The sequence below is a fragment of the Mauremys mutica genome, chromosome 15 (genome assembly GCF_020497125.1).
Source record: "Mauremys mutica isolate MM-2020 ecotype Southern chromosome 15, ASM2049712v1, whole genome shotgun sequence".
Lineage (NCBI taxonomy): Eukaryota > Metazoa > Chordata > Testudines > Geoemydidae > Mauremys > Mauremys mutica.
In genome coordinates, this window is record NC_059086.1 from 36,691,900 (window position 1) to 36,704,052 (window position 12,153).

The 12,153-nt window shown below is 69.8% G+C and overlaps 1 protein-coding gene across 1 annotated transcript in view; it reads right to left on the bottom strand.

Moving 5' to 3' along the window:
• Positions 1-10,676, bottom strand: part of LOC123350026 (AP-2 complex subunit alpha-1-like) — a 13,540-nt gene extending 2,864 nt beyond the window's left edge. Inside the window, 15 exon segments of the mRNA XM_044988358.1 lie at positions 239-467; positions 715-946; positions 1,064-1,161; positions 1,923-2,105; positions 3,258-3,395; positions 3,661-3,829; positions 3,933-4,083; positions 4,511-4,619; positions 4,950-5,051; positions 5,668-5,797; positions 5,871-6,064; positions 6,803-6,836; positions 6,838-6,943; positions 7,269-7,337; positions 10,525-10,676. Of these exon segments, the coding sequence (XP_044844293.1) occupies positions 239-467; positions 715-946; positions 1,064-1,161; positions 1,923-2,105; positions 3,258-3,395; positions 3,661-3,829; positions 3,933-4,083; positions 4,511-4,619; positions 4,950-5,051; positions 5,668-5,797; positions 5,871-6,064; positions 6,803-6,836; positions 6,838-6,943; positions 7,269-7,337; positions 10,525-10,591 (2,011 nt within the window). The 5' untranslated portion in view covers positions 10,592-10,676.
• Between the last annotated feature and the right edge of the window lie 1,477 nt (positions 10,677-12,153).

The following is a 12,153-nucleotide window of genomic DNA, read 5'->3' on the forward strand; positions in this document are numbered from 1 at the left end:
GCCGGCCGAGGCCCCGGGCCTCCCGGCTGCCCCCCCGCCCCACGGCCGGCCGAGGCCCCGGGCCTCCCGGCTGCCCCCCCGCCCCACGGCCGGCCGAGGCCCCGGGCCACCCGGCTGCCCCCCGCCCCACGGCCGGCCGAGGCCCCGGGCCTCCCGGCTGCCCCCCCGCCCCACGGCCGGCCGAGGCCCCAAGCCTCCCGGCTGCCCCCCCGCCCCACGGCCGGCCGAGGCCCCGGGCCTCCCGGCTGATGCTCAGAGCCAAGAGGAGAAAGGCGGGTTTGGGGGGCTTGCGGGGGACTCACGGTGGTGCTGGCCGTGGGCTCCACCCCCCCGTTGAGCTCCGCCCCGGGCTCCTTCTTCCCCTCGTCCAGCTCGCTGCCGGCCCCGGGCCCCTTCTTCTTCTTCAGCTTGGCCAGGATGGACGACTCGCGCTCCGGGAAGGGCGGCATCTCCTCCAGCACCGTCGCCTGGCGGGAGAGAGGGGCTAGGTCCAGGCTGGCGCCCCTGGAGGGGACAGGCCCCTGCCCCATTCCCTGCCCCCCCGAGCCAGCCAGTCCCTGCCCTGGGGCCGGATCAGGGCCTGCGCCCCCGGGAGGGGACAGGCCCCGTGTCCCACTCCCTGCCCCGGGGCCGGATCAGGGCCTGCGCCCCCGGGAGGGGACAGGCCCCGTGTCCCACTCCCTGCCCCGGGGCCGGACGCCCCCCCGCTCTCACCAGGACGTCGGTGCTGGCGATGGAGCTGAGTTTCAGGTACTCCACGGCCCGCTGCTGCAGCTCCACGTCGGCGTTGCGGATCTGGCTGTCGGAGCGCAGCACCTCCTGGATGGTGCCCTTGGTCTCGGGGAAGAGGTTGATGAACTTGATGTAGGTGGAGAGGAGCAGGGCCCGGGTGGCCACGCTGCACAGGTGGAACTTGGAGTGCAGCAGGTTGAACTGCACCAGGGGGCTGCGGGCACCGGGGAGGGGGGGGTCAGCACGGGCTGGGGGGGCACCCGAGAGCCCCCCCAGCTCCTCCCGCCAGCCCCAGGGCCTCCCCCCACCACAGGACCCCCCCCGGCCGTACCTGGAGCGGGGGTCTCCGGCGATGAGGTTCCCGAACTCCCCCAGGATGTAGCCCCCGACCTTCACCATGTTCTCGTGGCAGGCGGGAGCCTGCAGGGCCTGGGGAGGGGGAGGAGAGGGGGAGGGGTCAGGCGGGCCCAAGCTGGGGGGACCCACGGCCTGGGGCAGCAGCTCCCAAAGGGCCAGAACCGGCAAAGGGAGGGGGGCTGGGGAGCGACGCCTGAGTGCGGGGAAAGGGGAGCGGGGGGGGGGGACGGACAACGCAGGGACCGGGGGGTCCTGGGCGAGCCTGAGCCAAGGGGTACAGCAGCTGGTGGGTACTGTCCCCCCATCCCCCCCTCCATCCCCTCCCCCTCCTCCCCCAGCGCCCCATCCCCCCACCTCCCCCCCAGCCCTGCCCCCATCCCCTCCCCCACCGCCCTCAGCGCCCCACCTCCCCCACAGCCCTGCCCCCAGCCCCCACCGCCCCCCCTCCATCTCCTCCCCCACCGCCCTCAGCGCCCCATCCCCCCACCTCCCCTACAGCCCTGCCCCCAGCACCCCCCGCCCTCCCTCCATCCCCTCCCCCACCGCCCTCAGCGCCCCATCCCCCCACCTCCCCTACAGCCCTGCCCCCAGCCCCTCCCCCACCGCCCTCAGCACCCCATCCCCCAATGCCCCCCGCCCTTTCCCAGCACCTCTGCCCTCCCGCACCGTCCCATCCCTCCTACCCCCGTTCCCCCAGCCCGCCCTGCCTCCCCGCCCCCCGCCCAGGAGGTGGGCCCCGCCCCCCCCCGCCCCCCCGCCCCGGTGCTGCGCCCCGCCTCCCCCCCCCCCCCCGCCCAGGAGCTGCGCCCTGCCTCCCCCCGCCCCAGGCTGACCTCGAAGACGGTCTTGGCGGCGTAGCCCTGGACATCGTCGCGGTTGATGACGATCTGGATGACGCGGTACCAGACCTCCTCGCTCACGTAGTCGCCCGCGATGCGGATCAGGTTGAGGATGGTGTCCACGTACCAGCTGTAATCCACCGCGTACTTCTCCGCCAGGATCGCCACCTTCAGCACCTGGGGGCACCCGCCGGCCGGCTCACGCCCAGAGCGAACCCAGGCGTCCGGCCCCAGCCCCCCGCTCCAACCGCTAGACCCCACCACCCTCCCAGAGAGAACCCAGGCATTCAGCCCCAGCCCCTCAGCTCTAACTGCTAGACCCCACCACCCTCCCAGACCGAACCCAGCGCCCCGGCTCCCAGCCCCCCGGCTCTAACCGCTAGACCCCACCACCCTCCCAGAGCGAACCCAGGCATCCGGCCCCAGCCCCCCAGCTCTAACCGCTAGACCCCACCACCCTCCCAGAGAGAACCCAGACATCCGGCTTCCAGCCCCCCGGCTCTAACCGCTAGACCCCACCAACCTCCCAGAGCGAACCCAGGCATCCGGCCGCAGCCCCCCGGCTCTAACCGCTAGACCCCACCACCTTCCCAGAGCGAACCCAGGCATCCGGCCGCAGCCCCCCGGCTCTAACCGCTAGACCCCACCACCCTCCCAGAGCGAACCCAGGCATCCGGCCGCAGCCCCCTAGCTCTAACCGCTAGACCCCACCACCCTCCCAGAGCGAACCCAGCCCCCCGGCTCCCAGCCCCCCGGCTCTAACCGCTAGACCCCACCACCCTCCCAGAGCGATCCCAGCCCCCTGGCTCCCAGCCCCCCAGCTCTAACCGCTAGACCCCATCTCCCCTCCTAGAGCCCAGAGAGAACCCAGCCCCCCACTTCCCTCCCAGAGCCAACCCAGGCATCCGGCCCCAGCCCCCCAGCTCTAACCACTAGACCCCACCCCCCTCCCAGAGCGAACCCAGGCGTCCAGCCCCCAGCCTCTAACCGCTAGACCCCACCACCCTCCCAGAGCGAACCCAGCCCCCCGGCTCCCAGCCCCCCGGCTCTAACCGCTAGACCCCATCTCCCCTCCTAGAGCCCAGAGAGAACCCAGCCCCCCACTTCCCTCCCAGAGCCAACCCAGGCATCTGGCCCCAGCCCCCCAGCTCTAACCCCTAGACCCCACCACCCTCCCAGAGTGAACCCAGGCATCCGGCCCCAGCCCCCCACTCCAATTGCTAGACCCCACTCCCCTCCCAGAGCCAGGGAGAGAACCCAGGAGTCCTGGCTCCCAGCCCCACCAGCTCTAACCACTAGCCCCAGGCCCCAGCATCAGGCCCCACTCACGATCTCCTCTCGGATGGAGTAGTCGGCCGTCTCCAGGTAGCTGAGCATCTCGGACACGATCTGCTTGGCGTTGGTGCGATCGCACATGGCGTAGAGCAGGTCGGCCGCACGCTGCCGCACGCTGACGTCCCGCTCCGTCTGTGGGGCGGGGGGGGGGGTCAGCGCCACCCATGGGGGCACCCCGGGCCTTCCCCCTCCCAGCCCTGGCTCCTCCCCCTCCTAGGACATTCCCAGGAGCCCACCCGCTGAGCCCCAGCAATGGCGGGGCACCCCCTGTTTTCCCCCCCACCCCTCCTGTGGCTCCTCCCCTTCCTGGGACACGCCCAGGGCCCCACCCACTGAGTCCCTCCTGACTCCGCCCCTGCCCGGGCCCAGCTCCGCCCCCAGCCCCCCCCCCCCCGACCTTGAGGGCATTGATGACCGTCTCGATGTGGGTCTTGACAGCCTCATGGGAGAACTCGGAGCTGGCCAGGGTGCACATGCTCTCCAGCGCCAGGTACCGCAGGTTGGTCTCCCGGTGCTGCAGGAACTGGCCCAGCTGGTTACAGGCCCGCACCAGCAGGTTGGGTTCGCTGCGGGGACACCGGGGTGTCAGCGGCGAGGGGCAGCTGCGGGGGAGCCTGGGGCAGGGCTGGAAGGGAGGGGGGCTGGGGGGCAGGGCTGGGGGGCGCTGACCTGTCGTAGTGGATGATGAGGCTGATGGCCTCGAAGAGGATGGCGTTCTTCGCGTTGGAATGTTGAACCTTCTTGGACTTGGGGGGCTCCTGCGCCTTGTTGAGGATGGTCTCCAGGCACTCGACCAGCCGCCCCTTCACCGCCGCGTCCTCTGCAGGGTCAGAGCACGGGGGTGGGAGTGTGGGGCCCAGACACCAACCCCGGAGAGACCCCCGGAGTCCTGGCTCCCCGCCCCTGGCCTAACCCCTAGACCCTGCTTCCCTCCCAGAGCTGGGGAGAGAACCCAGGTGTCCTGGCACCCAGCCCCCCCTGCTCTAACCCCTAGACTCCCCTCCCCTCCCAGAGCTGGGGAGAGAACCCAGGTGTCCTGGCACCCAGCCCCCCCTGCTCTAACCCCTAGACTCCCCTCCCCTCCCAGAGCTGGGGAGAGAACCCAGGCATCCTGGCTTCCCCCCGCCCTCTAACCACTAGAGCCCACTCCCCTCCCAGAGCTGGGGAGAGAACCCAGGCGTCCTGGCTTCTCCCCCCCACCTGCTTTCTCCTGAGGCTCTGCGGGGGTGGGGAGTCGTGCCCCCTACCTGGCGGGGGGTAGCACTGCAGCAGGCGCAGGAGTTTCACGGAGAGCCATGGGGCCGGCACGAAGTAGTAGGTGTAATCCTGCAGGTCCGTGGAGGCTGACGACACGATCTGGGCAGGGGCCACAGTGAGGGGTCAGTCCCCAGCCATGGGCCCTCCCCACCCCGAATGCTGCCCTGCCCGCACTGGGGAGGGAACCCAGGCGTCCGGCCCCTCCCCCGCACCCCGAGATGGGGAGGGAACCCAGGCGTCCGGCCCCTCCCCTGCACCCCGAGCCAGGGTGGAACCCAGGCGTCCGGCCCCTCTCCCACGCCCCAAGCCAGGGTGGAACCCAGGCGTCCGGCCCCTCCCTCACCCCCCGAGCCAGGGTGGAACCCAGGCGTCCGGCCCCTCCCTCACCCCCCGAGCCAGGGTGGAACCCAGGCGTCCGGCCCCGCTCACCCGGCTCAGCCTGGACACGGCCAGGGAGACGCACGTCTTGAAGTCGTCGGGGTTCTTCTTGCAGAGGCAGGTGATGAGGCTGACGGCGGCCGTGACCACACCCTGCGGGGGGGGAAGGGGGTCAGACCACTGGGGGGGCAATAGGGGTCCTGGGATGGCGGGGCGTACCAAGTGCTTATTGGGGTGGGGGGGTTGTGGCAGTGCTTAAAGAGGGCGGGGAGGCAGGATGTACCATGCACTGGTTAGGGGGGGGCAATTGGGTGGGATGTACCATGTGCTGGTCATTGGGGGATAACTGCATGGGAAGTTGGGGCGAAACGTACCATGTGATGGTCCTTAGAGGGTGGGATGGGAGATACCATGTGCTGGTGATGGGCAGGGCGGTTGGGACAGGACGTACCATGTGCAGATGGTCGAGCAGAGGAGGATGGGGCAGGATGCATCATGCCGATCATTGGGGGCGGGGCATACCATGGGTCATTGCTGGGGTGGGGGGGGATGGTTGCGAGAGGACAAACCATGTGCTGATCATTGGGGACACGGCAGAATGGACCATGTGCTGGTCATTAGGCGAGCAGTTGAGGTGGGACATACCATGTGCTGGTGGTGGACATTGTTGGGGGGGGCAGAATGTACCATGTGCTGGTCATTGGGGGGGCAGTTGTGGCGGAACGTACCATGTGCTGGTGATGGGCAGGGCAGTCAGGGCGGGACGTACCATGTGCTGGTCGTTGAGCAGGTGCACCACGCGGGACGTCCACTCGCCCATGGGCACCAGGTCGGGCGAGGTCTTGTAGAGACGCAGGAGGCAGAGGGCCGCACTCTGCTTGACGCTGTCCATGGTGTCGCTGTGGGGAGGGGCAGGGTCAGATGGGCAGGAGGTTCCCCTCCCCTTCCCCCCAGCGAGGGCCCCCCGCTCACCCGGCCACCAGGACGCGGGGCACCTCGGAGGCGAAGGCCTCGGCCATCTCGCGGCTGCCCACGTTGGCGATGCAGTGCAGCGCCAGGCACATGAAGGTGGGGTTGCGGCTCGCCAGGTCGTTCTTGATGGCGTTGTTGATGAGGCGGATCAGCTCGCTGTTGGAGTTCACCAGCACCGAGATGAACAGGTAACCCTGGGGGGGATGGGGGGAGCAGGTGACGCCAGGGCGCCGGGGCCCCCGCAGAAATCAGACCTCAGCCCCCTGTTACTGTAGTAGGAACATGAGCTCCGCCCCCTCCCCAAGCCCCACCCATCCCTCCCAGCCCCGCCCCCTCCCCAAGCCCTACCATCCCTCCCAGCCCCGCCCCCTCCCCAAGCCCTACCATCCCTCCCAGCCCCGCCCCCTCCCCAAGCCCACCCATCCCTCCCCGCTCCGCCCCCTCCCCAAGCCCACCCATCCCTCCCAGCTCCGCCCCCTCCCCAAGCCCCACCCATCCCTCCCAGCCCCGCCCCCTCCCCAAGCCCTACCATCCCTCCCAGCTCCGCCCCCTCCCCAATCCCTACCATCCCTCCCCGCTCCGCCCCCTCCCCAGCCCTACCATCCCTCCAAGCTCCGCCCCCTCCCCAAGCCCCACTCTTCCCTTCCCTCCCAGCTCCGCCCCCTCCCCAAGCCCCACTCTTCCCTTCCCTCCCCAGCTCCCCCTCCTCCATCCCTAGCTCCCCTTTCAAGTCCACTTTTTCCCTCCCCCGTCTTTCCCTCCCCAGCTTCGCCCTCCCTCCCTAGCCCCATCCCCACCTCTGCCCTTCCCAGCCCCACCCCTCCCTCCACCCCCACCTCAGCAGCACCCTTCGCACTCCACCCCCCAGGCTTCCAGGGCCGTCCCCCACCGCAGCTCCTCTCACTTGCACCCCCAGCTCCACCCACACTCACAATCTGCTTCTCCGTGTACTTGTTGGAGCTCAGCGTTGACGGCCTCCATGTGCCCGAAGTCAATGTCATGGCCCAGCAGGAAGATGAAGAGCAGTTTGCACACGTATTTCTTCTTGCTGTAGCCGTCCAGGGCCTTGTCCCCTGGGGGGCGCCCGAGGGAGAAGGGTCACTGACACGCCAGGGAGGGAGCCGGGGGCTGCGGTGGGGAGAAGCAGAGCCGGGAGGGGCCAAGCAGGGACAGAGGCAGGGTAGGGAGGTATCATCCCTGGGGGGTCACAGGGGTAGGTTCAGGGTAAAGTGGCTGGAGGGGGGAGGGACATCCCCGGTGGAGGTGGGGGAGAATAAGGGAGGCTGTCCTGGGCAGGGGAGGGGCTGAGGGGAAGGAAACAGCCCAAGGTGTCGTCCCCCCCGTCCCACCCCCCACAGCAGAGCTCCACGTGGCCACCCCGGCGGGGGCCGCGCTCACCCTTGAACTTGGAGCGGATGTTCGCCAGCTCCTTGTTGATCCTCTTGATTTCGGCCTCTTTGCTTTTACCTGAAATAGATGCACCAAGGACAGACAGACTCAGGGGGGAAAGACAGGCCCCCGGTGTCCCATTCCCTGCCCCCCTGAGCCAGCCAGTCCCCACCCTGGGGCCGGATGGGAGTCGGCACCCCCTAGAGGGGACAGGCCCCGTGCCCCATTCCCCGCCCCCCTTCAAGCCAGCCAGTCCCTGCCCTGGGGCCGGATACGTGATGCCCCATGTCCCAGGCTCTGCGCTGCTGTTTAACTAGGTTCCTAACAGCCCCAATATTTCCCCTGCCATCTCCCCTCCCTTCTTGGGGTTAACGCCCCCTGCCCCCCGCCAGAAGTTTAAGGCCAGTCACCATCCAGCCCCGTCAGCCATCTCTCCTCCCCACCTTCTCTCAGTCCACAATCCCCAGACTTTCCTATAGGAGCTCTGGGAAAGACTCGGGGGGCTCGTTATACAGCCCGGTGCTGAGATGCGGCCACCTCTTGAGTGGGGCATGGGGGTGGGTTATACCCCAGGAGCTGAGGCTGGCAGGGCTGTGGGGTCCTGGATACACCCCTGAATTTTCTGTAAGGTTTTTAGGATGCCTGCGATTGCCTCAGTTTCCCTCCACGCTGTGCATGGCTACCCCACGGGTGGGAAAGGGTTAAGCAGCTGCTCTAGGGGCCAAGCAAGAGCCAGGACAGGAGCCAGAGCCGGGTGGGGTGGGTGGGACCGGCTGACACCGACCCATTTTGGTGGAGGGGCCGGCCAGGCTGCGGGAGCCCCCAGGACCGGCGGGACAGGCAGCAGCTGAGGACAGAAGCTCAGCGCAGGGTGGGGGAGAACGGGCCCTGAGGGGTCGGGTGGCTGGGACTGGCTTTGGGAGACAGATGGCAGCTCACCGGTGGGACGGACAGGCAGGCAGAGGGGGAGGGCCCTGGCTCCCTGCACCGTGCCCAGGCGCCTGGCAGAGTGGCACTGGGCACCCCTGCACCCCCGAGCTGGGCACCCGCAGAGGAGACCAGGCTCTGCCAGGCGGCTGGCTCGGTCAGAGCCGCTGGGCAGAGGTCCCGGGAGCCATGGGGGGCTGGCACCCAGGGGCTCAGTGACGGCCCTGCAGGCAGAGCGGGACCCTGGGGCTCTGGCACTGACGGGTGCCCCCCTGAGGCTGACCCAAAGTTGGGGCGTAGCCCGGACCCTGTGGATCTGTGACTGTCCAGGATGGAGGGCAGCCGGCTGGAGCCTTCCAAACCCAGCGTGGGGTTGGCCTGGGGAACTCACTGCCACTGGCCAGTCCTCAGCGCTGCTTCTTTGTAGCCCGAGACGAAGCAGCCAATGCCAGGCACGAGGGGGTGGGACGGGGAGGAAAGATGGTGCCTTGGGGGTTACCCCAGTGCTGCCCGGGGCCGGGACACCCGGCTAGATGGACTCGGGTGGGCCCAGCTCCGGAGCCCCCCTGTCCTGGGAAGGGGGCGTTCACACATGTGGCGTGTGAGCTCCAAGCCAGAGGCCTCGTAAACAGCTGGTCTCGGGGGGGTGGGGTGTTGGGCTGGGCAGACGGGGCCCCTTGGGACAGGGGGGGTGTCAGCTGCAGCCACATTCCCCAGCCACGCGGGCAACAGGAAACTCCTCTTCAACGGCCCGAGAGACGGCCCAGCCCCCCCCAGCCCCTCGCCCGGCAACGCAGCCCCTCTGGAGCCCCTCCAGAGCCCCCCAGGCTCCCCTGATACTCATCAATAGCCACAGCCCCAGGCTGCTGTTCCTTCTCTGGGGGGGACAGCAGCAGGCTCTGCCCCCATGCCAGGCTCCAAAACGCCCCCCCAACAGCCCCTCCCCATAACCCCTGCCAGCTGCCCGTCCATTCTGCCTCAATCCCCAGGGCCCCGTCCCCCTTCTCAACCCCCCACGTGGGTCCTGCCTCCCCCGTCAGCTCCATCCCCCCCGCCCCTCCTGTCAGACCCACCCCATACGCTCTCTCTTCTCCCCATTCCCCCCTCCCTGCCCCACACTCCAGTGTCTGCCCCTTCCCTGTCCATGGACCCCAACCTCCTCCCCAACTCCACCCGGCCCCCACGTCACCCTGCCTCTCCCCCCAACAGTCCCCCTCCTTCCCCTCCCCTTACAGCCCCCCAGTGCCTCCCTGCTCAGGGGGCCCTCACTACCTCGATCTCCCCTCTCTCCTGATCCCCCCCCACCTCAGCTCCCCTGGTCTCCCCACACCCCTTGTGGGCTCCCCAATTCCCCCCGCCCCCCCCACTCACACTGCCCCCATCCTGAGCCCCCTCCCCACGGCCCCTTCCCCTCCCCCCTTGACAGCCCCAGTCTCATCCTTCCCTGCACTTGGGCCCCACCACTGGTCTATCCGCAAGCCCCCAACTCCTCCCTCCAGAGCCCTCCATGACTCCCCCATCTGCCCCAGTCCCTGGCCCCCACCCTGCCCTCTCCCTCCTTTACTCCCGTCCCCCCACCCTACTCAGCCCCCCTGTGCTGGCCCCCCTCCCCCCATTACACCCCATTTCCCCCTCCCTGCTGTGGTCTCCCTTCCCCAGCCCCTCCCCATCTCACCTCATTCCTCCCCCTCCCACTGCTGTCCCCTCCCCCACCCATCCCCATGACACCCCAACACCCCCTCCCCCATGACACCCCAACACCCTCTCCCCCCCAACACCCCAACACCCCCTGCCCCTCCCCCGCTGTCCCCTCCCCCATGACACCCCAACACCCCTCCCCCACTGTCCCCTCCCCCATGACACCCCAACACCCCCTCTCCCACTGTCCCCTCCCCCATGACACCCCAACACCCCCTCCCCCGCTGTCCCCTCCCTCATGACACCCCAACACCCCCTCCCCCCGCTGTCCCCTCCCCCCTGACACCCCGACACCCCCCTCACCCCGCTGTCCCCTCCCCCCTGAAACCCCGACACCCCCCTCCCCCCGCTGTCCCCTCCCCCTGACACCCCGACACCCCCCTCCCCCCGCTGTCCCCTCCCCCATGACACCCCGACCCCCCCCTCCCCCCGCTGTCCCCTCCCCCATGACACCCCGACACCCCCCTCCCCCCGCTGTCCCCTCCCCCCTGACACCCCGACACCCCCCTCCCCCCGCTGTCCCCTCCCCCCTGACACCCCGACACCCCCTCCCCCCGCTGTCCCCTCCCCCATGACACCCCGACACCCCCCTCCCCCCGCTGTCCCCTCCCCCATGACACCCCCTGACCCCCCCGCTCACAGTTGCGGATGTCGGAGATGAAGACCGCCAGGCCCCGCATCCCGTCCCCCTTGGACACGGCCGGCATCGCGGCGCCTGCGGGACCCGCTTCCCTCCGCGACGGCTCCTCCGGCTGCTCCGGGCCCGGCCCAGCACCGCCCGCCCACGGCACCGCCCGCCATTGGCCGCCGTGCCCGCCGCTTACAACTGAACCCACGCCCATTGGACAGACCCACTGTCCCTCGGAACCAGCCACGCCCATGTACCGCGGCCATTGGACTGACACGCTATCCCTCAGGACGAGTCCCGCCCACGCACCGCGCCCATTGGACAGACCCACTATCCCTCAGGATCAGTCCCGCCCACGCACCGCGGCCATTGGACAGACCCACTATCCCTCAGGACGATTCCCGCCCACGCATCGCGCCCATTGGACTGCCGGCAACCACTCAGAGCCGGCCCTCCCAGCTGTCAGCGCCCATTGGACAGACCCGCTATCGGTCACGGCCGGGCACGCCCATACACCGCTCCCATTGGCCGGCTCCTCAGCGCCCTCCTCCAAGTGCCCGTTGTCCTTGCTAAACGCTCCGGAGGCCGCCCCTACATCCTGCTCCGTAGCACCGCCCCTGTCGCTCACCGCTATGTCCCGCCCACCAGCCGCACTCATTGAACAGCTTCCCCTGTCGAGCAAGGTACAACCCCGCCCCTACCCTTCTCGCATTGGCTGAGCCTGCGATCCCGCAAGCTGATAGGCTGAGAGGGGACGGGGCCACGACCCGACGGCGGAAGGGGATTGGTGGAATGGGGCCTGCAGTTCCAGGGGGGCGGGACTAGTGAGCCATCGGGGAGGGGGCGGGGCTGGGAGCCCGGACTCTTGGGTTCTCTGGCAGGGGATGGGGGCTAGTGTGGGGGGCGGGGTGCCCGGACCCCTGGGTTCTCGGGGGGGGGGGGGCGAGGCTGGGAGCCCGGACTCCTGGGTTCTCTGGCAGGGGAAGGGGGGGCAGGGTGGGGCTGGGAGCCCGGACCCCTGGGTTCTCTGGCAGGAGAAGGGGGGGCAGGGTGGGGCTGGGAGCCCGGACCCCTGGGTTCTCTGGCAGGGGAAGGGGGGGCTAGTGGTGAGGGGTGGGGCTGGGAGCCCGGACCCCTGGGTTCTCTGGCAGGGGAAGGGTGTGGCTGGGAGCCCGGACCCCTGGGTTCTCTGGCAGGAGAAGGGGGGCTAGTGGTGAGGGGTGGGGCTGGGAGCCCGGACCCCTGGGTTCTCTGGCAGGGGAAGGGTGTGGCTGGGAGCCCGGACCCCTGGGTTCTCTGGCAGGAGAAGGGGGGCTAGTGGTGAGGGGTGGGGCTGGGAGCCCGGACCCCTGGGTTCTCTGGCAGGGGAAGGGTGTGGCTGGGAGCCCGGACCCCTGGGTTCTCTGGCAGGGGAAGGGTGTGGCTGGGAGCCCGGACCCCTGGGTTCTCTGGCAGGAGAAGGGGGGCTAGTGGTGAGGGGTGGGGCTGGGAGCCCGGACCCCTGGGTTCTCTGGCAGGGGAAGGGGGGGCTAGTGGTGAGGGGTGGGGCTGGGAGCCCGGACCCCTGGGTTCCCTGGCAGGGGAAGGGTGTGGCTGGGAGCCCGGACTCCTGGGTTCTCTGGCAGGAGAAGGGGGGGCAGG